Source organism: Pogona vitticeps, chromosome 2, assembly GCF_051106095.1.
Source record: "Pogona vitticeps strain Pit_001003342236 chromosome 2, PviZW2.1, whole genome shotgun sequence".
In the NCBI taxonomy this organism is placed as follows: Eukaryota; Metazoa; Chordata; class Lepidosauria; order Squamata; family Agamidae; genus Pogona; species Pogona vitticeps.
In genome coordinates this window covers 134,011,307-134,038,710 of record NC_135784.1, presented here as the reverse complement: position 1 = coordinate 134,038,710, position 27,404 = coordinate 134,011,307, and the positions used below count along the sequence as shown (strand labels likewise).

General features: G+C 44.3%; 1 protein-coding gene and 1 long non-coding RNA gene across 5 annotated transcripts in view; one reads left to right on the top strand and one right to left on the bottom strand.

Annotated features, from left to right (window-relative positions):
• QRICH2 (glutamine rich 2) overlaps positions 1 to 27,404 on the bottom strand; it is a 71,398-nt gene that overhangs the window by 40,798 nt on the left and 3,196 nt on the right. For 2 of the 4 annotated variants that reach the window (XM_072990496.2, XM_072990497.2), the window contains exons 2-7: positions 16,163 to 16,267; positions 11,831 to 11,902; positions 10,601 to 10,714; positions 6,102 to 7,872; positions 4,636 to 4,730; positions 1,419 to 1,516 (exon numbers count right to left, since the gene is read on the bottom strand). In XM_072990496.2, the coding sequence (XP_072846597.2) occupies positions 1,419 to 1,516; positions 4,636 to 4,730; positions 6,102 to 7,872; positions 10,601 to 10,714; positions 11,831 to 11,902; positions 16,163 to 16,267 (2,255 nt within the window). The remainder of the gene's footprint in view (positions 1 to 1,418; positions 1,517 to 4,635; positions 4,731 to 6,101; positions 7,873 to 10,600; positions 10,715 to 11,830; positions 11,903 to 16,162; positions 16,268 to 27,404) is intronic. The other 2 variants (XM_072990498.2, XM_072990499.2) reach the window with 1 other exon arrangement.
• LOC140704552 (uncharacterized) lies at positions 1,501 to 27,404 on the top strand. The gene is made up of 2 exons (XR_012083802.2): positions 1,501 to 4,703; positions 17,311 to 27,404. It is a non-coding gene; the product is annotated as an uncharacterized LOC140704552 (long non-coding RNA).

Below are 27,404 nucleotides of genomic sequence, written 5' to 3'. Positions count from 1 at the left end.
AAGGGGGGGGGGAAACAAAGTAACTTTGGAGCATCTTTTTTCTTGTGACGGAAAAATATGTGTACCCCAAAACAGGAAGAGAATTCAAATAAAGTTCAGGAGAAAACTCGAGTAACTTTGAAACCAGCCCACAAAGGATCAAAATTACCTCTTCCTCATGTGCATTTCCAGGGTTTCTCCATGTCAGTGGAAGATTTCCTTTGATTGATGCCAGTAGTGGGCAAAGAATGGTGTGTGTGTGTGTGTGTGTGTGTGTGTGTGTGTGTGTGTGTGTGTGTGTGTGTGTGTGTGTGTGTGTGTGTGTGTGTACACACATACACACATGCACAACAACAACACCCCTCTATATATAGTATATACACAATATCAGCATTACGGAAGCCAGATCAAGATGGGCCCTGTAGATTTTAGCTTCAGATTTGTATGTTCTTGAAAAGACTAATTTAGGTTTTGTCCATTTTGAACCACCCTTTCAATAATGGTGATGAGAGTTTTAAAAACACCTGTACCTACTAAACAGTATATATTCCTGAAATTCTACATGGATAATTTCATAGAAAACCAAAACTAGTTTCAAAAATACAAATACAATGGTGCCTCGCTAGACAGTTACCCCGCATGACAGTTTTTTCGCTAGACATTGACTTTTTGTGATTGCTATAGCGATTCGCAAAACGGTGATTCCTATGGGGGAATTTCGCTGGACAATGTTTGGTCCCTGCTTCGCAAACCAATTTTTGCTAGACAACGATTTTGACAGCTCCCTCCGGACTCACAAAACGGGTGTTTTCGGGACCTAAGTTTCACAAGACAGCTATTTAAACAGCTGATCGGTGGCTCGCAAAGCGGCTTTCCTATGGCCGATCTTTGCTAGACAATGACGATTCTTTCCCATTGGAACGCATTAAACAGGTTTCAATGCATTCCAATGGGGAAATGCTTTTCGCTAGACAATGATTTCGCTAAACAGCGATTTCAGTGGAACGGATTATCATCGTCTAGCGAGGCACCACTGTAACTGAGAAAATACTATGTCAGCATGTTTCCCTTGAAGAGCTTACAAAATTTCAAACCAGTCCTAATTATCTCTTTTTCTCTCTTAAAACAAATGCAAAATAATTTTGTGGAAGCTCATTAGAACAGCATTCTTGAAAAAAAAACCTCTTTTGCAACTAACCACTGATAAATAGATTGAAGAGGACCCTGGGACGTGACTTTTTAAAAGTAACTGGTTATAGTTCTAAGCTCTCTAGCCTTAAAATCAGTAACTTATTGTTGCAATTCTGAAAAAATAACTCAGTTTTCTCAGTCTGAGTACCAAAAGCCACTGGCCTATGGCACAAACAAGCCCACCTTCCCTCCACTGGACCACTGCCATAATATTCAGACCACTCCTCTAGTATTGAGTTTTCTTTTACCTGAGGTAACCTAACTGCATGTTGATGTGACCAGCTCCCTCCATTTTCTCCTCAGGTCCTGCCAGTTCTCCTTCAAGTACATCCTGAATCTTCCTCAACTAGAACCATACGTAGACAGGGGAAGGGGGGAAAAAAACAACCTCAAGTTTTATGTATGCCTTAAAGAAATCTGACCGCAGGATTCTAACTTCCCTATATAGACCATGAAATCAAGGGAGGAAAGGGGCCCATCTCTCCTTGCTACTAATAATGGCTAACTCTAAGTATGTCCTAAGTACATAATTTTATACCAGATACATCTTCCACCAAGCAGAAATGGTTCAATGACATGGAAGAAACAGAAGGAAATAGTAATGTGTGGAATCAAATCAACCCAGTAACTACAGTATGATCCAGCATCCTGCTGATGCCCTTTGAAACTTTTCCTCCACAGATCTTAAAAGACAGGTAACCATTTTTGGAAGAAGGAATGTACATATTATTGTGAATTTGCTGTTAGATGATTGTGAGTGGATCTTTCACTGTGGTTTTGGTTAAAATGGCTCCAGACAGAAGCTGGTGATTTGATAAAAGGGAGCTTAATGTTTCCCCAATGCAGCTGTCTGCAACCAAACATCTTTCAAATGTGCTGGCTTACCAGTCCCATTATCCTCAGCCAACATTAGGTAAAGCTGTTTTGGTGTCTGGGGACATTTCTGTGAGTAGGCAATTCATTCAGAGTTAGGGGAAGCTTGTGATCCAAGCACATGTAGGTTCAAGATTGAGGTCTAAACCTGAGAAATGACAGGCTATGGAGAAGCAGGGTCAGAAAAGGATATGGATTAGCTAGAAATTATTCTATTTCTCTGAGGCAATGCAGTGGCTGAATTTGAAAAAAAAAAAAACCACCTCACAACCTCTGTTTAGACTCTGCTGCCATCTGTAGAAATAATTGCTACAAAGATCCTTTTAGTCTCAAGCTAATTGGCCATCTACAAGACAATATATTTTGCAGAACTGTCCCTCACTTTCTTCAGAACTTGAACAAGAGAGGCTGTAATCATAAATACATACACATATTCCCAAATACAGTGGTGCCTCGCATAGCGATCGCTCCGTTGAGCGACAAAATTGCTTAGCGACGGAGTTTTTGCAATTGCAAAAGCGATCGCTTTGCGATGGTCCCTATGGGTTTTTTCGCTTTGCGATGATCGCGGGGAAGCGATCATGGCAAAGCGACCCTTTTTTAACAGCTGATCGGCTATTTCAAAATGGCAGCCAGGAAAACAAAATGGCCGCCCGCTGTTTTTCCTCACTTAAGAGTATACAAATACTAAAACAGATCAAACAAATACTATACAAAAAACATAAGCAACACCAAAACACCTTCAAAGCAGTAAGGTACAACAACCGATTCATTTTAAAAATCCCACTAAGGTAGCCAGTCACTCAGGGAAACTTGCCTATAAACAAAGGTCTTTGTCTGCTTTTTGGACTACAGTCTTAGAACTCCTATGCTAGGCTAGAGGCTTTGAGTGTTGAAGTATAAAGAAATAACATTTCTAAGCCCTTGCCACATCATAGTCAGGTAAAATGTGCCAGATGGTATGATTCTGAAGTCACTGGGCTGGAAACCGTAGCTTGATTCCCCAAACAAAGGTTATATATGGCTGTTGTAGGTTTTTCAGGTTGTTTGGCCATGTTCCGAAGGTTTTTCTTCCTAACGTTTTGCCAGTCACAGAGACAGACGGAATGTTAGGAAGAAAAACTTTTGGAACACAGTCAAATAGCCCAACAACCATTGGATCCCGGTCGTGAAAGTCTTTGAGAAGACAATGGTTGTATAGTTTCTGATCTCTAACTGAAATCCCACCACACGTATCATCCTGAATCTGCTGGACTCATCTGATTTTGGAAACTGAGCAGGATCAAGATTAGGTAGCACGTGGATGGGAGGCTTCCATGGTATACTTGGTGCTGTATTGTGGGAGATGGGAGAGCTCAGCAGTAGAGCATGGACTCCAAATCAACCACCAGCATTTTCAGAAAGGGACTGGAAAGTACCTAGTTTGACATTCTAGGATGACCCTGGCAGACTGAGTGGATAGTCATGGGCTAGATGCACCAACTGTCTAAGCATAAGGCAGTTTCCTGTGTTTCTATGTCATTACGATGAACAGCCGGGCATACAACTAAAGAAGAACCCAAAGATACCATTTAGTTTCATAGATCCGATTCAGATGCTACTTTGATGGCAGTATTTGCAGATGTCCGGTATAAGTAACACACATGCCCTTCACTCTCAGTAAGATCTGTGAGCTCCAGATACTACAGGAGCAGATATACCATTCAGTAATTTACAAATGATTAACTGAGCATAATTAGAAACAAGGGCTTAAATCTAGTCCTTAGTCTGAACTGCAGTGGACCCAATGAACCAGTTCTTGAATCAACACTTGAATCAACACTTAATACTTGAATGAGTTTTGTCGAACTGGACATCGGCTATGAGATAATTTCTGCAAATTGCACAATGAAAGTAGCATGTGAAAGAGTTGTTCCAGTCCTGAAAGCCCTTAGCTTTAATTTATTTTAAGCAAAGCTTTCGAGTTAATGTCTGTGGAGAAAGCTGCAACATTCTCAGGCCATCAGCTAGATAGAGCCTGGCATGAAGGCTCAGGAGCCCTGAAGCTCAGAAGATGGTGACAGGAAGCAGGTTCTCATCTTAGTGGCTGGTCCTTCTCTACAGAACCAGCAGTCCAAAAAAAAAAAAAAAAGGGAGTTGAGGGATGCTCTTGACTATTATGAGGATCGCAAAACTATGTTTCATCTTTTGTTTCATTTCATTTCACGGAGGTGCCTTGAATGCTGACTGGTAACACAGTTATGCTCTCCTCTTACAGGATGATTTGCAGCTTCAACCAAATGCTTTTATTTGAATGTTTCCAGGAGTTGCAACAAATTGAACAAACAGCCTTTGCCTTCTTGTAACAGGCTGGGGAATTGTTTCGGATGGAATGGCAGTGATAAAATGATAGAGATATACAGTAAAAGGAAATAAAAGAATCACTGAAAAATTCTACAACAAAAACATGCAAGAATGTTAAGAACACTTTCCAAGAACATGGGCGCTTCCGAAAGCTGAGCAAATTCCCTTTGTGAAATGTTGCTTGTAGCCACTTTTCCAACAAGTTAATCAACATGTTACTCTCTGATCCCTCCCCCACCACAGCCTTACCTTCTCCTTCTCTGTTTTCAGGTCTTCTTCCATTGACTGGATTGCTGCAAGCCTTTGTGGAAGGTCAGGTGGGATGACAGCAATGTTCCTATAAACTATCCAGGAATAAGAAACTTATAAATTATATTATACTGATCATGTGGAAGTAGGATTTGTAACAGAATGTTGCTGCGGGCACTGCTCCTAATCCGGGCCCTTTTTCAGGAAACTGCTCCATTCCCAATCCCTTCCAGGTATTGCCCCCCCCCCCTTCAACACTTACTATTTAGTGCCCATTTGGCACACGTTGGATAAGACTAAATAGCCAAATTATCTCATCTTCAGTCAGGCTAGATCCTGCTAACCAGCATCACCTTGAGGTGTGGTATGTCATTTATGGAAATCCTTGTATCCATATGCAAGGAGTAACAACACCATACTCCAAGTGACCATATTTGGCCCTTATTTCTCTTAAAGGAAAAATTCTCCCCTTTCTCCCCCCCCCCATCTCCTTCACTGTGCTTTGCTTTAGTCACTTCATGAGCACAGGAAATTGAAAGCTTCTTCCCATTCCCTCATGAAGGAGTGAGGAAGCTTTCAATATTTTTTCTAAGTGACATATGGCATCAATGTTGCTTGAGGGATTTAGGGGGGAAAAATTTGCTTCTCTATCTCCCCAATTCAATGGCAGGTGGGAAGGGAGGGAGATTTAAATTTTCTAAGATTGTGAAGTGGCTTCAGCAAAGGGGCTGCTTAAGACACCCACTCTGATTTAATCTCAGCAGTCACACACATTGAAACTTAACGAAAATGGAACATTCCTACATACTGCCGCCCCCCCCACACACACACACACTAGGAGCCCCTGACAGGGACTCGAAAAGGTGCAGGTAGACTAAGATCAGGGGAAAGAGAGTGAACCAGCCTGTGGACCAACCTGCAGGACAAATCCACATTTGTCCTGCTGGCTGTGGGAGCTGCCGCCCCCGCCCCACCTTTGGATTTTCTAAAAGGACCCCTTTTTTTTCTTTTTACATTTCTGGAAATCTGGAAGTTCTTCAAAGCCTTCTGATACCTGCTTCTTGAATGCAGACAGTGCTATTTTGGCTGCATAAAGACTTAATACACATTCTTCAAGTGTGATGAATGACAGGGAAGGACAGAATCACCGTTTAGATGGCTGAACTCCAAGTCTAAAGGATCAACATCCCAAATGTTTTTTAAAAAAAGTTTGATTAAACTAACTTTTCTTAGTCCCCACCACCACCCTCTGCCAAACTGGCAGCCACCAGCATTGTTAAAATTTGCTCAAACAGGTTCCAGATTCTGCTAAGTGTTAATAACCTGGAAGACTACATAGCAACATATATTTTCTGGATTACAACTCCCAGAAACACCTAATGGCCACTGTGCTGAGTAGAGGATTCTAGGAGCTGTTATACAAAATTTCTACTTTTCCAAATGCATTGTAAATTTGCAACCCATACTAGCTTCGGTGAGGAAGTCCTGCAGCCTCCGGAGATCAGCATGGCCACACTTGTATTGATCCAGCATATTGATCTGGTCTCTCAGCGCATAGTAGAGTTCGGTCAGCTGTGCAAGCGAGCGCAAGGCATCCACCGTCTCTGCGTAGCGGGCAGGGGCCAAAGTGGAGACAACGGAGGGAGACTCAGAAGGCTGTATGGGGGTTGTAGAAGGCAAGACTGGAGATGCTGGGGGTGTCGCTCCCAGGATGGGGCCAGGTGGCACAGCCAGCTGGCCTCCTGCCGTAGGCAATGAGAGTGACGTTCCAGTTTCACCAGGCTGATACGGAGGAGGGTAGGGCCAGGAGATGGCAGGATAGCCAAAGTATCCAGCTTGGGCACCAGCAGGTCCAAGATAGGCTCCAGGATACAATGCAGAGGGCCCAGAAAATCCAGCTTCTGCTCCTGGAGCTCCAGCTTCCACCCCAGGATATAGCGGTTGAGCTCCAGGATAGGCAGCCTCAGGTCCAGGTGCTCCAGGCTGAGCCCCAGGAGCTCCAGGATAAGCAGCATCAGCTCCAGGAACGCCAGGCTGGGTTCCTGGCGCTCCAGGCTGGGTCCCAGGATAGGCTATATGGGCCTCAGGAGTGCCAGGCTGGGCCCCAGGAGCTCCAGGATAGCCAGCCTGAGCCAAAGGATAAGCCCCGGGTGCCCCAGGGTAAGGCGCTGGTGCTCCTGGAGCCCCAGGGTAAGCCATGGGTGCTCCAGGATAGGCTCCGGGTATCCCAGGATAGGCTGTTTGGCTTCCAGGACCACCAGGGTAGGGCCCACCTGCCCCAGGATAGGGTGGTTGGGCTCCAGGAGCTCCAGGATAAACCGCCTGGGCCCCAGGCACTCCAGGCTGGGCCCCAGGTGCTCCAGGATAGGCCCCAGGAACCCCAGGATAAACTGCCTGGGCCCCGGGCACTCCAGGCTGGGTCCCAGGTGGTCCAGGCTGGGCCCCGGGTGCTCCAGGCTGAGCCCCGGGTGCTCCAGGATAGGCCCCAGGAACCCCAGGATAAACTGCCTGGGCCCCAGGCACTCCAGGCTGGGTCCCAGGTGGTCCAGGCTGGGCCCCGGGTGCTCCAGGCTGAGCCCCGGGTGCTCCAGGATACGCCCCAGGAACCCCAGGATAAAATGGCTGGGCCCCAGGTGCTCCAGGCTGGGCCCCAGGCACTAAAGGATAGGTTCCAGGTGCTCCAGGATAGGCCCCAGGAATCCCAGGATAAACTGGCTGAGCCCCGGGCGCTCCAGGCTGAGCCCCGGGCGCTCCAGGCTGAGCCCCGGGCGCTCCAGGCTGGGCCCCGGGCGCTCCAGGCTGGGCCCCGGGCGCTCCAGGCTGGGCCACGGGTGCTCCAGGCTGGGCCCCTGGCACTAAAGGATAGGTTCCAGGAGCTCCAGGATAAACTGGCTGGGCCCCAGGAACCCCAGGATAGGCCCCAGGAACTGCCTGAACCCCAGGTGCTCCAGGCTGAGCCCCTGGATAAGCTGCTTGGGTTCCAGGATAGGCTCCTGGCTGGGCCCCGGGGTGACCGCCTGGGTACATTTGGGCTCCTGGGGCTCCTGGCTGGGCTCCAGGGAGGCCTGCTCCTCGTGAAGCCCCTGGGGCACCGGCCTGTACCCCTGGCAAACCAGCCTGTGTGCCTGGTGCTCCTTCCCTTCTCTGAGTGCCAAGCTGGGTTCCTGGAGATCCAGGAGTTCTGCCTTCTGGAGAAGAGGTGGAACCAGTTGGAGAACGCAGGACTGGGCTTGTCTCCTAAAAATAAACAAAAAAGAAGCAGGTGTAATAAAGGCAGATAAAAGAGCAATATGCCTTTGGAAGGAAGGAAAAAGGGTACCCGAGAAGAGAGGAAGTCGTTGGTGGAATATTAAAAAGTTATCTCCTATCAGTCACACCTCCGGGTGGGGAACTTGCTACAACCCTCATCTATTAGTCGTTCCAGAAGAACAGTGAACAGATGCCTGAAAGCTATCCATTGTTCTGGCGCTGTTACCACCTGCCAGGCTCCAAGTAGCCAGCTCAGTCATCCCTCCACTCTAACTTTGGTGCTGTTGAATGGCAGTTCTGTATCCAATAAAGCCCAGTTAATGCAAGTTCTTATTCTGGAAAAGGATGCAGATCTGGCTTGCATAAACGAGACGTGGATGGGTAGTGAAGGGGGTGTGCCCGTCTCCTGCCTGTCCCCCCGGTTATCTGTCCAGCACCAGGGCAGACCAGATGGTCGGGGGAGGGAGTTGCCATTGTTTATTAGGACACCCTTGAGGTTGTCAGGCTCTCTGCTGTGGTGATGCTGGGCCTAAAGGCCCTCCATGTGTCGATTGGTGTCAAGGACAGTACTGGGATCTTGCTGGCATACCGTGCTCCCCGTGATCCAACCACCTCCGTACCGGAGCTAACCAGCTTTGTCTCTTCCGCTGTGTTGGGATCCCCGAGACTGATTGTCTTGGGTGATTTCAACATCCATGTGGAAGTGGGGGTTACCAGTCCGGCTCTTGAGTTCTTGGAAACCATGGCTTCCTTGGACATGTCCCAACATGTTAACGGCCCCATGCACTTTGGACCTGTTTTTTCTCTACTGAGCAGACAGAGTGTGGCCTGATGGTGACTGACCTTCAGTCCCCCTTGTTGTGGTCAGACCACCACCTGATAAAGTGCAATCCCACAGTGGCCCTCCATCCCCAGTCTGCCCTTTCAGGCTATTGGATCCTATTGGATTCCAGGATGCCATGCATAGCATTCCGACTGACCTGGCTGGCACTCCTGTCGAGGCTCTGGTGGATGGCTGGTATGCCGCCGTTGCCAGGGCTGTAGACATGATAGCTCCTAAATGCCCTCACTGCCACAGGGCTTGACCAGTGCCTTGGTTTAATCAGCAGCTATTGGGGGGGGGTATGAATTGGAATAGGAGAAGGCTAGAGAGCGTCTGGAGGCGGAACCCGGTGGAAAAATAACTTAAAAGCTGCCAAGGTCACGGCTAACCTCTACCTTGTAAAGGTAGAGGCTGCTGTTAGAAAAGCCTACTTCACTGTCTGGATAAGCAAAGCATCCAATCAGCAGGCGGAACTATTCCGTATAGTACGGGGCCTATCCAGAATTGGCCACGATTGGCCTCCATCTAACATTTCTTGTGACCACTCTGCAGCATTTTTAAAATCAAAAGTGGAGGCCATCCGTCGGGATCTCTCACACCCTATTTGAAAATAGTGGATCAAGCCGAAACATCCAGTGCAGTGCCTTGTCCATTAAGAATTACTCAGTTTCAACCTGTGACATCCGCAGAGGTCGACAAGGTCCTTGATCGCTGTCGAGCCACCACCTCCTCCCTTGACCTTTGCCCGGCCTGGCTAATCAAAGCCGCCAGGCTGGTGATAACTAAGCTTTAGCCCTCCTGACTACCCCGCATAAATGCTGGTCACTTGTTTGCATCTTCTTTAGTGATCTGTCTCCCTTCCATTTCTTCAGCATCCCATTTTGAAAACTCCGCTCATTTTGAAGGGTCCTTATACAGCCATCCAGGTTTCCTTAGATGTCTCCCCCTTTTTTGTTCAATATCCCACCCTTAAGAAACTTCCATCCACCCAGAACGCCCTTTGCTTTGAGTATTTCTGTCCACGGGTTCTCACCCAGGATCTCTTATTAAAGTCAGCTTTCTTAAAGTCCAGCGTGCGCATCCTACTACCCCTCAGCTTCCCCTTTTCTCAGTATCATTACTCCCATGAGGGTATGGACTCTTCCACCCAGATTTCCCACTACTTTCAACACAGTGATCAGTAATTCCCTGTTGGTGTAGATCATGTGTATGATAGCTGATCCTCTTTTCATTTCTCCTACTTTCTGCAAGATAAAGTTGTCAGCTGGGCATGTGAACTACCTATGGCCTCTCATTGTACCTAGAAACTAAGAATAACCACAAAATGTATTCCAGTTCATTCCTTTAAACCTTGCTGCAAAAGCATGATGGAATGTGCTCCACAGTATACCAACTGGCTACAAGTCATGCCTTCTATATATAATCCGTATACAAGGCCAGAGTGAAAGGAATAAAGAGGAATAAAACTTATAATACACTGAAGTCTTGATAGCTATTTATTGCATTTATATTCCCTTTCTCCTTCAATTCGTTCCAAGCAGTGTACATGTTTCTTGTCCCTAGTTTTATCCTCAGAACAACCCTGTGAGACAAAGAAGCTCACGGTCACCCAATGGGTTTCACGGCTGAGCAGTGACTGAATCTCAGTTTCCTTATCCCAGTCCTACATTCTAACCACCAAACAAATGAACAAATAATAAAATACATTTGACACATTTTATAAACTACTTCCCCGCCCACTCGCCCTCCAGAGCTGATGCATTGGGTTCAGTTGCTGCTGTTTAGGAGCTTCACTGGGCACCGTCCACTATGAGAAATGAGTGTGGGACTAAACCCAAGGTAAACCGTGTGCAGAAGTCTTCTTGTACGTTTGGTCTAAGAAATCATACTCACGGGAGTGGGACTCCTCTTGCCTCTCACAAGAACATCCTCAAGAACTTCCCAGCGCACCATGTTGTTCATTTCCTCAGGGGAAGGAAACAGGCTTAACCTCTTCTCTAAGTCTTTCTAGACAACAGCCAAAACAACGCAAGGTCACCATTTCTCCTTCCAACTTAACTCCACTGAAGGCACGGCTCTCAGCATCAGTCACAAAGTCCCTGGATGTTAAGAGATATCCCAGGCCATATAGGGGAGTTCTTCAAACTCTGAGGAAACATTCTAAGGACTTGGGTGGGGAGCTTCTGGCCCTCCAAATCCTATGGCCAACAACATCCACCAACCACCCCTACCAATGGCCAAGGAAGGCAGAGGTGGTTGTCCAAAATATCTGCAGAGCAAAAGGTATGCCACCCTTGACTTAGGGCTTGTGCGCAGGGCTTGGTTAGAGCCAATGGTTTAGCAGATCCAGATCTCCCAGAGTTGAAGCTCCAGGGCTTTCGGAGCAGCAGGGAATGTGAGATCAACTGCTGCCCACCATCACACACACCCCTCCCAGACTTCCCTGTTTTTTCTGCATTTAGCTGAAAGCTTCACAACCGCTGGGACAGAAATGGATTCCCCCCAGAACGGTATGTTAATGCAAGCCAAGTAAAACATTTGAAGGCAGTTTGGTATTAAATGGGCAAAGAAGAGCCATCAATTTGACAAAAGACCTGCTCCTAATATGAAGCGATCCAGCTTCCTGCTTTTTTTGGACTCTCCTGAGTGGGCTATTTGGGACCACTGTCACAAGCCTCTACACTTCCAAATCTACCAGTACACCAACGATTAGAGCCTGCTCCATGGGGGCTTATCTTGCAAGATACACTTGAACTGGGGCGATGAGGACACACCTGCATAGCAGCTTCTTATCAGGCACCTCAGCAGCAAGCTAGGAGTGCACAAGATTATCAAAAACAGGCACCGGGAACTGACAGGGTTCCTCGAAAAGAGAGAATCTGCATGCCCCCAACTGGTCCTGCATTATAGACACACTGAGACCAAAGTTAAAAGCAGCATGAACTGCTAGTATGTGTGTTGACCCTGGCTGTTAGATAAAGCACTGGATGCAATTCAGAGTCTCCCTTCAAAATCAGTGTGCACATGATATGCCCTAACTGCTGTTAGGAAGGGATAAGCCATTTACACAAACATTTGTGCTTCTGCATTATTCTCTTTTAGAGGAGGTGTGAAGGCACATACCACATCTTGATCCAAACTATGTTGATCACTTAAGCAAGTCTTTAGCCGATCATCCATCTCCTGTGGGTCTATCTGTGAAATCAAAGCCAGGTTTATTCATTTGATTTGTTAGTTAGGATTTATACTACACTTTCCCCTCCAATGAGCTCCAGGCAGTGTACATTGCTTTCTTCACATTTTATTCTCACTATACCATAAGTCAAGTTATGCCTCAAGGTATCGTTTCATGGCTCAACCACGACTTCAACTCTTAAATCCCTAAACATTACACCATTAGACCAACTGAGATTACCCCAGATAATCAGGAATAAGATGCAGGTGTGAACAGGGTCTAGCTGTCTCAGAATTATAATAAAGGTGTGCTTTCCCCCCCATACAAATACTTTTAAAACCCAGGGGGTGAGCACCTGGGAACAATCAGACTGCAACGCAGACATACGTAAAGCACCTTCACAAATGCCCCCTCCACAACAAGTGCATAACTTCAGGGATGGGGATATATTTCGTCCCTAGAAGTCCCCAAGGAAAATTGTAAGCATCATGTTGCCTGAATCGCAAGGAAACAAAAAACAAGTACCCCTGCAAGCTGTATTACTCTTAAGGGATAGCCTCTGACTATGAATGTATGCATTCAATACTGTTAAAAAAAACACATAACATCTAAGCACAGCACTCCAGTGCCTGGTGGGATTCTGATAAGCTGCATCTGGAATCACCAAAGCCCAGAAAAGTATCTTCTCAACATTTTCCCGCAACATTTGGTAAATTGGGCAAGTGGGTGAAAAAAAGTAAGAAAATGCTGTGTAAGGAAAATGTTATTTAAATAAAGATGAATACAGATTGTCATAGGGAGCAACAAGTTACTTGATAAGCTGACATTCTGTATTTTTTAATGCTCTCCCCCCCCCCCATAGGTGTTAAATTGTCCTAAGATTTTGTAGGACTCCAATATTCAGTGTCTGTTGTCTTGAGATGAAAAAGGTATGTCTGCTTAACTGGTCAGCAGATTATTTATTTATTTATTTATTTGTTTGTTTGTTTATTTGTTTGTTTGTTTGTTTGTTTGTTTATTGCATTTATATGCCGCCCATCTAGGCATGGTCTACTCTGGGTGGCTCACAACATACAAATAAGAGTATGTTCATGTGTTAAATACTTTCAATGTACTCCTTTTCACATCCATGTACCATAGGCACCTTTCTTAGAAGAGGCAGGAATCCTTTCTCCATACAGTGGGGTCTCGACTTACGAACTTAATCCGTATTGGACGGCAGTTCTCAGGTCGAAAAGTTCTTAAGTCGAATCTGCATTTCCCATAGGAATGCACTGAAAACCATTTAATCCGTATCTGCTCTTTTCGTCCATAGAAACTAATGGGAAGCTGCTATACCGCCTTCTGCCACTAGAGGGGGATATTTTTTCTTTTTTTCTTTTAACCTAAGATGACTTAGCTTTTTAAAAAGGGAAAAAAAGAGTTTGTAACTCGAATCTAAGTTCGTAAGTCGAGTCCATACAGGCCTATGAGAGCGGTTCGTAAGTCGAAACGTTCGTATGTCGAGCCGTTCGTAAGTCGAGACCCCACTGTATTATGAAGGTGAGAAGGCCTATTCTGAGGGTCAAACTGGGCAATGTGTTTTCCACCTTCTTCTGCAGATTTCCTCTCGCAACTGGAAAATACATATGTTTCATATGCTTTCTTTTGTGACAGACAATTGGAAAGTAAAAACAAGATCCCTGTCAAAATCTGATTGCTGAGCCACTAATCTCTGAGGAAAATTCATCATGGGCAGAGAAGAGATTAAATGGGAGATATGCATTCCCCTTAATGACCCTGAGAGGGTGCCCGCTATGATCCTCGTGTGCATTATCTGAAAACCAACAAAATGCTCACCCCTTCACTCCCCAGCTTTCAGCTATTGATTTGCTCATGAAAAAACTCATAATAGTAACTCATAATTTTCTTTCCCACATGCCAGGACTATCTCAATGCTCAGCTTTGCAAGTTGTTATATGCCAAGCACTGTCAGCACTACTGCAGTTTTTGTACTCTTTCAATACGATGCAAAGAAACTGAATTCTGTCTGCCTGCTATTTTTTCAAGAACTTGAAAGGTTGCCCTATGGCAGAACCTCTGACACACCAGAGACTGCTGATCGTAACTCCCACAATCCTTTCCCATTGGCCATACAGTGGTGCCCCGCACATCGACGTTAATCCGTTCCAGGATTAACGTCGCTATCCAGATTTGTCGCTATGCAGTGGGGACCCTATAGGAACGCATTAAACTCCGTTTAATGCGTTCCTCTTGGGGAAAAACTCACTGGTAAGCGAAGATTCCCCCATTCGGCTGCCATTTTCGCTGCCCTGTAAGTGAGGGCAGGGCGCGAAAACGCTGCGGGTGGCCATTTTGCTGATCCGGCGGCCATTTTGGAACCACCGATCAGCCGTTCTGCAAACATCGCAGTGCAAAGATTGGTAAACGAAACGCTTACCAATCATCGCAATGCGATTTTCGGCCATTGAGAACATCGCAATGCAATCGCATTAGCGATCGCAAAAAACACATCGCTATGCGGATTCATCGTTAAACGGTGCGCTCATTAAGCGAGGCACCACTGTACTTGATAAGGATGATGGGAGCAGTAGGCCAAAATTATTTAAGAGGGAGAAAGATTCACAACTTCTGTCCTAAAAGATACAATGTACCTGTGATATGGCCTATCTCAAATGTTTAAATATGCGGAACACATTCATATGTCCTGCAATATAGGGCCTTGAATAATGAAACAGCAAAACAAAACAGCATCAGTAATAATCACATATATGCTCTCCTGTCTCTGTTTGAGAGGAAGAATGTCTGTATTCTTCTCCCTGGCAGGTGAGCCACGATTTCTATTTTATTTATTTTATTTACGCGATTTTTACCCTGCCCCTCTAGACAACGTCTACTTGGGGCGGCTTACATAAGTTAAAACACGTTAAAATAGCATATAAAATGCAATTATACAATTAATTCTAAGCAACAGATTTCCAAGATGGCAATACTCAAAAGAAGAAGAAGAAAAAGAAAGAGAAAATCACTTAATTGACTGTGGGGAAGGCCTGTTTAAATAACCAAGTTTTTAATTGGCTTTTGAAAACACCCAGCGAGGGTGCCAGCCGAATTTCAGCAGGGAGTGTGTTCCACAGCCGAGGGGCGACCGCTGAGAAGGCCCGGTTTCTAGTTTTCTCCTTCCGGGCCTCCCTCGGTGTCAGTCCCCTCAGCCATCCCTGCTGGCTATGTCGGGTGATTCGGGTAGATCTGGGCGGGAGGAGGCGATCTGCCAAATATTGAGGTCCGAAACCGTTTAGGGCTTTATATATAATCATTAACACTTTGAAGTCGATGTGGAAACGAATAGGTAACCAGTGCAGTGCAACCAGAGTGGGGGAGATGTGCTGATATTTTCTCACCCCACTAAGAAGTCTGGCTGCTGCATTCTGGACCATCTGAAGTTTTCGCATGAGCCTCAAAGGCAGCCCCACGTAGAGTGCATTACAATGGTCTAATCTCGAGATTATGAGCGCATGGACTAGAGTAGTGAGGGCCTCCCCATCAAGATACGGCCACAGCTGGGCAATCCGCCATAGATGAAAATAGGCAGAGCGAACCACGGACGCCACCTGGGTTTCCTTGGTAAGCGCCGCGTCCAGATGTATCGCCAAGCTGCGGACCTCACTCTTTGTGGCAAGGGTTGTCCCTCCAAAGGAGAGGGAGTCACCTATGCCGCTGACGGAAGGGCCACCCACCCTCAAGACCTCCATCTTGTCCGGGTTCAGCCTCAATCCATTTGACTGCATTCATTCCAGTACGGTCTCCAGGCAGCGCTGGAGGGACCGGACGACATCCACTGAAGTTGGTGTAAAGGAGATGTAGAGCTGTGTGTCATCAGCATGCTGATGACACGATGCCCCACATCCCCTAATGACCCCACCCAGCGGCCTCATATAGATGTTAAACAGCATTGGGGAGATGATCGACCCCTGTGGAACCCCACAATTGAGATTCCACGGGGCCGAGACATTGTCCCCAAGCTGTACTCTCTGGGGACGGTCCTCCAGGAAGGAGCACAGCCAGGCAAGTGCCAGGCCACCAACTCGGAGAGCCTCCCCAGGAGGATACCGTGGTTAACGGTATTCCAGTGTTTCATGTTTCCTCACTATGACTATGTCTATATGTACACATGTATATGTGTCAAACGTTTAAAAAGGAAAGAAAAATCTAATAAGCTTCCAGTGAGTAGGTGCAACCAATGGAAAGCAGTTAAACAGAAGAAGTATAACACTGTTTACCATGGCTAAACGGTCCTTGATTTTCTGTACTTCATCCTCCAGGTTGGCTGTGGCCGATTTCATGTTGCCTGTCTCATCCAGCAAATCTTGTAACAGATTCATGGCCTGTAAGAGAATGAAACTGAAACTGAGATATCAATGAGAGCATTAACATGTCAGTTTATGGGCTCTTCTAAATATTGGCCAAAAAACCCACTTCCCATTTATAAAAAACACTTGGTTTTCTTCTGTCTCTGAAAGCCAAAACAGTACAGGCATGCCTTGAAAATCTGTGACTAGATCCTAACATCTTGCTCCTCCTGTACCTCCACATTGGGGGGGGGGGGAAGGGGCATTTTCTGCACCCAAAAAGGGGAAAAGTGAGGGGCCAGTTGCATTAATAAAGCCAAAAGAAATCTCCCAAAGTGCCACAATAGAACAGGTTTGTAAAAGACCAGCCCTTTGCAGTTATTTAAATTCCCATGTTTAGATTGCTGTTTGTTCTTTAGAGTTTGTACTGAGGGGCTTGCTCTGGAACGCTGGACCTGGCTCAGCTATTCAAACCATTACACCACACTGGTTCTCAAAGGAGGTTGCATGAATGTTCAAATCAAGAATAGGCATCTGGATGATCTTGGCAAGTATTATTTCAGTTGCGCGACCAGCAGGTAAACAGAACTTTGAAAGAAATAAGAAGGCAGAAAAGATTCTCAGATGGTGCAACCAGAGAGGCATTTATCCCACAGTTTGGTCTGAGCTGAGGACAAGCTGGTTTGCTCCTTTTCGGTTGACCACATAACCTACATGCCACCGGGAACCAGCATGTCCCATAATTGATGCGCCTATCTGCACCTTTTTTAGATCCCTGTCATGAGCTACTGTTTCTTTGATATGGATAGGATCACTCCATTTTGGTTCCTTTCTAGGGTGTATGATTGCTGGGATTACACCAAAGCAGACATCTTATGCTGTCCCTTTGCTTAAGCCACTTAATCCTCAGAAAAGGAAGGCTTCTTTCTCCCTTGCCTACAGAAGAAGGAAAGGGAGAGGAAGTTTTCCATTTTGTTTCAATTGTTTTTAAAAAGCCCTTTGAATGCATCACTGATGTGCTATGCAAGTTATCAACAATTAAAAAGAAATTGAAAACTATCTCTCTTTCTCCTCTGCAGGCAAGCAGGAAAGGAAGGAAGCTTTCTATTTCTCAAGATTAAGTAACTTCCAAACACTGTGGAGGAAACAAGAAGGGGATTTTTTTTCTTTTCCTTTAAAGGAAGAAAAATCAATCTAGATCAGTGGTTCCCAATTTTTTTTTCACTTGTGTATCCCTTGGCAGCCCATTTCCGTAAGTTGTAACTTTAATATTCAAAAATGTTTGTAATCAATATGGTTAGTGTTGTTTCCAATTTATAAGTTGTAACTGTAAATAAATAGCCCAATAGTGGGATTAAAAAGCAATGGAATAATAAGGTGAACAGACAGTGCATATGTATGTATGTATGTATGTATGTATGTATGTATGTATGTATGTATGTATGTATGTATGTATGTATGTATGTATGTATGTATGTATGTATGTATGTATGTATGTATGTATATATACTGTGTGTGTGTATATATGTGTGTGTGTGTGTGTGTGTATACTGTATACACACACACACATTCAAAACTCAAAAGATACAATTAAATCAAGTAAATTCATCACAGAAGAACTCACTCACTGAACACCATTCACAGGACTGACTGAGGTGCTGACTTATATATGGTACCAGTGCAGCAACACTCGAATGTTCACGAAGCAGAGGAGCGTGAAATCTGAGCCTGTGCAGGGCAAACAACGGAGCACACACACTGTAGTGGCATTTTTGCAACACACTGTTTAGGGAGGGACTCCCCAATGTTTATTAAATTAGCAAGGCAAGGGAGTAGAGTTTTCCTTGAGGTTAAATAACAAAGAAAACCCACTCTGCCATTTGTCATAATAGTCAATTAATTTTACAACTTTCAAAATGTATTTGTATCTTACACTGTTGACATATGTGACTTTTCCCGCCATGAATCAATGTTTTTCAAATACCCCTAAATGTCCTGGTTTGTGGGGGATACACATACCACAGGTTCAGAATCACTGGTCTAGATCATGCTAAATAGGGTTGCTTAAGGTGTGGGCGATCTTTGCATGTGGGTGCAAGAATCGGCCTATATGACATGTTGGTGTTGTTTAGTCGTTAAGTCACGTCTGACTCTTGGTGACCCCATGGACCAGAGCACGCCAGGCCCTCCTGTCTTCCACTGCCTCCCAGAGTTGGGTCAAATTCATGTTGGTAACTTCGGTGACACTGTCCAACCATCTCATCCTCTGTCATGCCCTTCTCCTCTTGCCCTCACACTTTCCCAACACCAGGGTCTTTTCCAGGGAGTCGTCTCTAATGACATACTACACCTCAAAGCAACCTTGTTTAGCATGATCTAAACTGATCCAGGCTGGGATAACTGAGCCATCTAGTATCAAACAAAGTCTGTTTCTAGCTCTCACAGTAACTACAAAGGAAAAAAAAAGATTAAATTGTGACTGCCGTGAGTGTTCTCATTAAAGTTCCTCAAATAGAGTCATGCATACATCCACAGCAAGATTATTTTTTTGCCAATAGCATATTAGCAAGAAAACTAGACCACCTTGCCTAACCTTTAAGATTTAGCTTATTATTAAACCACTACATAAAACAATTGGTCCTGATGGAGAAGGATGGAGAAGCTCTGCCAAATACAAAGCCAGGAAATAATAGTATTAATCTATCCATATGATTAAGTAATTAGTCCCCTCCTTCTTCTTCACTGCACTTGTTGTCAGGGAGTTTGTTAGAAATCAGAACACTAAGTATTTCATTAAGAAATCAAGTACAGACTTGCCTTCTCAGGCCTTTGCTAGATGTCACTGGACATGCTTATTCTCTGCTCATTGAGCCAAAGGCTGTTTCAACAGACTTTGCCGCAGAGTTCAAAAAAGTCATGTTTTTTTAATATATGCTATCTGATGAATTCCGTTGAGTTGGAGTCCAAAAAGTAATTTTTCCAGGCTCTGCTCTGCACTGTCGTCATAATCCATCCACTCTGGATGTGGGATACTTCTCAACTGGTTCAAGTTACTTCTATAGCCTTTCCCCACAGAAAACTGCTATTTGTATCAGCTTGCCCATTCAAAGCCTTTTGAAGTGAGTCAGTATTACAGTCCACTTACAAGCTGAGTACCACGATTGAGGCTGTGACTCTATACCCACTTACCAGAGTCAGCACCACCAAATTCAATGGGACTTACTTCTGAGTAGAAATAGGTAGAGAATTAGAATGGTGTCTTGCCCAAAGTTGTTTATGGTAAAGTTGTCCTCCTCCCCCCCCCCAAGGATGGATTTTAACCACCTCGTGCAATTTTAAGTCCAAGGGTAACTATATGTGAATATACTACTTTCTCCCACTACACACTACTTTATATTAATTTAAGGCAGCACTGAACTAGGTTCCAGATGACTGATTCACCACCATCTTTAACCAACTGGAAGCCTGATTCTGACATTTCACTGTCCATCAGGAGATGATTACACAGCAAAAGGCAAAGATAGCTCAAGATATTTTACTAGCTGAAGAAAACAGTAAGTTGGCAAGCCCCTTGTCCATATCTCCAGCTTTTTAATATAATGAAACTGACTAAACTGGCCATTTAAATTGGCTTTACTGATCCTGACCCAAGCCAAGATGATTTCCTCCTGAGATGACTCCAGCACTATCTCAGACAGCTCTGGAGAGGCTATGTGGGCCCATCTGTAGCTAAGGATCTGGAGACACTCTCAGACAGGGTTCCTTGATGTGCCTGGACAATCACAGAGAAAATTTGACCAACAGCCAAGCCCCAGGGAACAACAATATCAGAAGGCGAAGATGCCTGCAGTCACTCATTAACAGAGGATGTGCATCCAGAAGAACCAGGCTCCTTTGAAATAAGGGGTCTCCTTAGAGCTAAAAGACTCCATGCATATAGAAAACGTTAAAGGCTACCCTAATTGGTTTGCTCTGAGCCTGGGTGGAGTATCAAAGAACAGGCAACATAAGTTCCTAAATAAAGACTGAGTTATTGGAACAACACAAGTTATAGCTCTAGGCAAGCTACCTCCTGCTGAGTACTGTGACTATCCTAAGGCTAATACCGTGTTCCTGTAATTTTTACCTCAGCTTTGCCTCAGACCCCTTTATACAAAATAATTAGACCATCACTCCCTTACTGTGCTTGACCTCAGTTTCTCCTTAAGAAATCTGCATTTCTCTGAAACCACTCTGAAACCTCAACCCTCTAGGGCTTGGCTACTCTCTTACTCTATATGTCCGGTTTGCCGATTAGTTCTCCTGGTCAGAGAACCAAAGCAGAATGTACACTGCTAATAGGACAGTGGGCTAGCTTAGGAGGCGCAGAGCAGGCTGTGTAGCACAGGAAAGTGGCCAGTCGGGGACTAAGAAAAAATAGCGGTGAAATTGCTGGACCACTGCTTCCCTCAGCAGTAAGCATTTACTGCAAGGGCTTCATTCTGCCAAATGGCAAGGCAGTCCCGGCAACAGCCTTTAAAGAGAGTTTTCTCTTTTCCCTTCAATGCACAGTGCTGGCACAACTGAGAATATATATCTCCATCCATCAGCATGCTCGGCTCACCAGTCCATCAGTGTGCAGCAGCTATCTCTAGAATTAATGGGAATCACTGAAGAAATGGAAGCTTTAACAACAGTTCCAGGAGCTCCTGGTTGCAAAGCAATTCTCTGCAGGGAGCCATTCTTAGAATACCTCACAGTTCACAAGTTGAGTGGTCTTTAAGTTCACCAGCTCTAAAAGAAGGAAATAGGATCTAGAGTGGGCACAGAATGTTATGGGCAGCTATCCATTCTAGCCAGTCCTAATGCCCCTTGTAGCAGGTCAACTATTATCTGATATTATGTCACAAACCCTTTGGATTTCCCAGCTACCTATGCCTTTACGGGTTTGTGTGACAAATGATAGAGCAACTACATTTGTGGGGACAGAATATAGGTATGTAGAAATCAAAGGTGAATAATCGATGGCTTGTATATCTGTTCAAACACATTTCATTATGGGGGGGTCAGAACTGAATTAATTCTCCTTCTGATAGTTTGAATTGACACGATTGATTAATCAAATTCTAACCATAATTTTGTCATCAGTACGCTGTTTAATCAAACTAAATTATTTACTTTAATGTTCAATTATGTTTCAAGGATACAAACCACATAATCTGAAAAAAGCACCTATCTCTGTGTCAACCTACTGCGTTTCCCCGAAAATAAGACAGGGTCTTATATTAATTTTTGTTCAAAAAATGCATTAGGGCTTATTTTCAGGAGATGTTTTATTTTACAGTCATGTCATCATCTGGTTGCTGCACAATCGTGGAGGGCGGGGTTTCACTTAACTGGGGCTTATTTTGGGGGTAGGGCTTATATTACGAGCATCTTGAAAAATCGTACTAGAGCTTATTTTCAGGATAGGTCTTATTTTTGGGGAAACAGGGTATCTGCACTTTAAAGACAAAAGCCAATGCTCCTCTTGGACGGCCTCCTCCATCAGACACGTGGTCAGTGTCAGGATGTTACTTTATTGGAGGAGGGACCTGTGACTAGAAAATTCTGGGTGCCATAGCCCAAAACAAGTATCCTTTCAGAACTCCAGTAGATGTTGTCTAGGAAGAGTTCTGTTTCAGCGGTGGTGCCCTCATCATGGAATGTCCTCCTCAAAGAGGCTCACCTGGCACCAGTAGATCGGTTATGGTCTAGGCAAAATCCTTTTGGAGGTGTGCAGACTTGTAGTTTCTGGACAACTGGTCATGCTAACTGGGGAATTCTGGGAGCTGTATTGCAAAAACATGTATTTGCCCATCACTACTTTTTCCTTCCTGAATAGTTTACAGCATTATGGAAATACAATACATTGAAATAAACCAAAAATAAACCAGCAGATCTTTTTAAAAAGATAGAACGCTTCTTAAATACTTTTAAGTATTGTAGTTTTAGCTTTGTAACCATCTGCTGCATTACCGTTGACTTGTTTCAATGTGTTGCATTTTCATAATGTTGTAAGCTACTCTTTCTCTCCCATATATTATCCAATGATTGGCAGTCTACTACTGTCTCTTCCTTTTCTTGGAAGTGGGATATTCCCAGAGACTTGCCCTTAAGGGAGGTTGCCACCACTGTAAAGGGAAGCGGAGGGACACCAAACCCTGAATACTTGAAACAAACGCACGTACTTGAAACAACCGATTTTCAAACAACCTCAAGATCCAGACATTCCAGTGGAATAACCATGTTAGTTAATCCAATCCCAGCAAAAGCAACAAAGGGCTTATGTACATGGCTGGGCTGGAGCAGATAAAATAGGATCACTAGGAGGTCCAATATGCCATTTATTGTGATCTTTAAATACAAACAGCATATGGACCTTAACCAACTGTAATTTTTTTAAAGTGTAAGTATTAGGTTCAGTCATGTGAAAAAGAAAGTAAGTCTCTTTGAATACTATGATTTTACATATGAGGCATTTGTGTTGATATGCTGTGTTTGGTTTTCACCAAATGTTGTGCTGTGCATTATGGCCAAACGTCTCTACTTCGATCTCGTCTGTCCAAAGGACATTGTTCCAGAGGTCTGGTGGTTTGTTCAGATGCAACTTTGCAAACCTAAGCCGTGTTACCATGTTCTTTTTAGAGAGAAGAGACTTTCTCCTGGCAACCCTTCCAAACCAACCACACTTGTTAAGTCTTTTTCTAATTGTACTGTCATGAACTTTAACCTTTCACATGCTAACTGAGGCGTATAGTGTCTCAGATGTAACTCTTGGAGGGGCTGCAACATCTCTGAGCATTGTACTATCTGAACTGTTCTCAGATTGCTGGGCAGCAACAATTGCTTCTCTATGATCATTGCTGATGTGTTTCCTCCTTGGCATTGTTTTTACACACACCTGAATGCTCCAGACAAGCAAACTGCTAAAATGTTGACTTTTATAGAGGTAGTCACACTTGCTGATGATCAATTACTCAAGGACATTTGGTTAGCAGCACCTGGCTGCTCCTTAGCCTCTAAGTCCTATGGAAGCAGTAAGGATGTACTTGGTTTTTCACACACAGCTTCTCCATTTTGGATTTATTTTTGTTAAATAAATATGGCACTGTGTAATGTGCCATGTGTTGTTCATCTGAGGCTGTATTTACCTAATTTTCAGACCTGCTAAGGATCAGATGATTTTTATTACATCCTGATACGTAAAGCAACAGAATTCAAAGAGGGTGTACTTCTCCCCCACATGACTGTATGTGTATTACAAGTGATCTTTAAAAGAAGTATATTATGTATGTGTCTACCTAATACACTTGTCTTAAAGTCTGCTTGAGAGTCTGCCTGTAGCCTAATACACATACTTAATACACAAATACACTTCTTCCCCTTGTTTGCTGGGGAAGGGACGGTCAATAAAATGTCACTGTGTTGGATTTGGCTGTGGGTAGTTTGTCAACGAGCTCCTTAGGACAAGGGGGAAAATATTTTTTCTATAAATGATGCAGCACATTTTTACTGCCCTAAAATCACAAAATCATATAGTTATTGAGTTGTAAGGGGCCTATAAGACCATAATAGCCCTGGGGGGTATTTCCTCTGTGCTTCCAGCAAGGAACAGAGAAAGTGTTCAATTAGCCAATATGCTGAAATGACTCTCTTATTATAAGCCATTTTGTGATATTGACAAATCAAAAGAAGGAGGCTTTTGATTCACTCCCAGCAATTACACGTGCTGGGAACAGACAAAAAGTCAGTGAGAAACAAACAAACAAACAAACAAAAAAGTAGAATCCCCTGACAGGGGGCAGAAAGGCTGCTCTGTGGGTGGGCTGGTTTGCTCCAGCAAATACGTTGTCTGACTGGTATCTTTAGGAGTGAACCAGCCCATCTCCACTGTGGAGCTAAATGGCCTGTGTCATCAGTCTCAAAGAATTTCAGGGAACTTTAAAATGAGCAAATTTATTATGACAAACACTTTTGTAGACAGGCATCCCTGACATCAGATAATAATCCTAATCATTATAGAACTGCTGAACTGGAAGGGCCCCTATGGATCATCAAGTCCAGCTCCTATCAGAGAGGAGCAGCGGGGAATTAAAACGCCCAACCTCAGGCTCCACTGCCAGATACCTCAACCACTGAGCAATCCAGCAGACCCAGTATTGAATGGTATCCCCAGTTACAAATATACGGTATGCCTGTATGTGCGAGGGGAGGGGAATTGTTTCTGGGGGACAGAGGAAATGGAACACAGAAAGTGCTATAATAAACAGTGGTCATTCTCAAACTATTTGATGAGTAATACAACTACAATGGCACTGAAAACTAATTAACACTGTAGTGTATCGGGCACTTTAAAGGAGGTTTCTGACAGCTGTAGGAGACAGGTGGACTTTGTAATGAGGTGATGCCTAGAGGGTTTTATTGGGGGGGGGAGTTTTGAATATGTGTCTTGTGTATGTCATGTCATCTTTGGAATAAAGAAATTATGCTGAAGCAGTTCTCGTTTCTGGACCCACAACATAACACTGGCAACAAGGATGGGATTTTGCTTGCCTGCTGAGGGTTAGGCATCCTTCAGTCTTGAAAGACTATGGGGACGTGCTCTGTATGGAGGACTTGGAACAGCATCTAGTGTGGCTGAGAAGGCCAATTCGAGAGTGACAGTCCCTTCGACACTGAAGACAAAAACAATGTGTCCCCTGTCCAGCTCATTGATTTTGTTGCTTCCATGATTGCCTCTTTGCCTCGGCCTGCTGGACAAGGGTTTCTTCAAATTGGGAGAGGCCATGATGCACCGCCTGCCTCCAGGCTGAACGCTCATATGTCAAGGTTTCCCATCTGTTGAGGTCCATTCCTAAGGCCTTCAGATCCCGCTTGCAGATGTCCTTGTATCACAGCTGTGGTCTCCCTCTGGGGCGATTTCCCTGCACTAATTCTCCATACAGGAGATCTTTTGGAATCCGATCATCAGCCATTCTCACAACATGCCCAAACCAATGTAGACGTTGCCAGGGTATGGACTCACCTCCCTCTATTACCATCTTCACACAAGAATTGGAAGTTGTTCATGACTTTGTGTACCTTGGCTCAATGATCTCTGACACACTCTCTCTAGATGTCGAGCTGGATAAACGCATTGGCAAAGCAGCTACCATGTTTGCTAGATCAATGGTCCCCAAACTTGGGCCTCCAGATGTTCTTGGACTTCAACTCCCAGAAATCCTGGCCAGCAGAGGTGGTGGCGAAGGCTTCTGGGAGTTGTAGTCCAAGAACATCTGGAGGCCCAAGGTTGGGGACCACTGCTCTAGATTCACAAAGAGAGTATGGCTCAATAAGAAGCTGACGACATATACCAAGATCCAGGTCTATAGAGCCTGTGTCCTGAGCACACTCCTGTACTGCAGTGAGTCCTGGATCCGTTGTGAATGGCAGGAGAGGAAGCTGAACACGTTCCATATGCATTGCCTCCAACACATTTTTGGTATCACCTAGCAAGACAAAGTTCCTACTAGAGTAGTCCTAGGTCCAGCTGGAATTTTTAGCATATATACGTTACTGGAATACTGTAGTGTATGGGGCACGTTAAAGGAGGTTTATGACAGCTGTAGAAGATAGGTGGCGCTTGTAATGAAGTGATACCTAGAGGGTTTTATTGGGCGGGGGGTAGTTCTGGTTATTTATTGAATATGTGTCTTGTGTATGTCATGTCGTCTTTGGAATAAAGAAATGTATGCTGAAGCAGTTCTCGTGTCTGGATCCACAACATTACAAACACAAAACAACTTTTACCTCCACAGTAACAGACAAATATAACTACTGTACTATACATTTACGAATTAATTCTACATTTTAAAATAAGTATGAATAGAGGTTAATTATACTAAATTAGTGTGGGAAATGTCTAACGTACTATAACAGAAGAAGAGTAAAGACTGGATAAATTCTACATCAAGATGGTTCAATAATGCTAAACTGCAGTTCAAAAAATGGTAAACTAGTACTTTCCAGAGGTGTGGCTGTGTTAGTCTGTTACGGGGGGGGGGGGGGAGGCAGTTTTCATGAATTAGAATATAATTCAACTGATGTTTTAAAGTGCATGCACATAAACAAGGTTGGATGTGAGGAAACAATAACTGGTTTGTGAATGGCCACTGTTAATACAACTCTTACATGTCTATTTGGACCTCTCTCTTCACAACTCTCCACTCCCAGCCTCAATCTTGAGAAATCTACAACTGAAGCTGAAAATAACACTTCACATATTTGATGAAATAGACTGTGGTCATAAAACCTTATGCCACAATGAAAGAGTTAGATTTTGAGGCTTTATAAAACTCCTACTTCTTCCAAAGCCCAACAAAACCTCACTGGATGGATCCAATTCACAGTATTTATGATCTATCCAAAATGTATCTAGTGCGTTTCTAAAGAGTTGCTAAGGAATTCCACAGGGGAAGATATTTGTTTAGAATTGTGTTCATTATTCCATGAGGTATTATCTCTAAGGGAAAAACAACTGAGGCTTTCAGTACTTGAGAAGACATGCACATAAATCTTGGAACTATACTGCTTCAAAACAAACACCCTTCTTTAATATTCAAAACAGAGAAACACAAATGGAAGGCTGTGACATTTCTGTTACTTATTTGCTCAGTCAATTCATAATAAACACCAGGATTTTACTTACCTTTTACCTTTAATGTAACTGATGCAAGGAAGCTCTTGCAAAAGTCAACTGTAGTGACAGCAGCCCAAAAATATTTCCAGTCACTACTTAATGTTCAAGTACAGCCTTGGCACATTAACAACGGACAGTGACCACTGCGGCTGGCTTCTTATGTAGGTCCCAAACAACTGTTTGACTGTAGATTCCTACCTGCCTGCTCCAAGAATGGAGAAGAGATAGAGATAGAGAGAGGGAAGAACTGGGTGGGTGGGAAATATGAGAAAGAAAGCACTGGGTAGGTGAGAAGAGAGAAGACCACCTGGGTCAGGGACAGAAGCGGTAGAAGGTTGGGCTGGGGACTAATCCATAAGAAAGTGGATGCTTTTTGCTAGTCTCATAATAGAAATGATGTTTTCCAGAAGACTAACCATATCAAGTCTCAATTCATGTCTTTTGCATAGCTCTTGTTACTGTGAGTGCACCAAA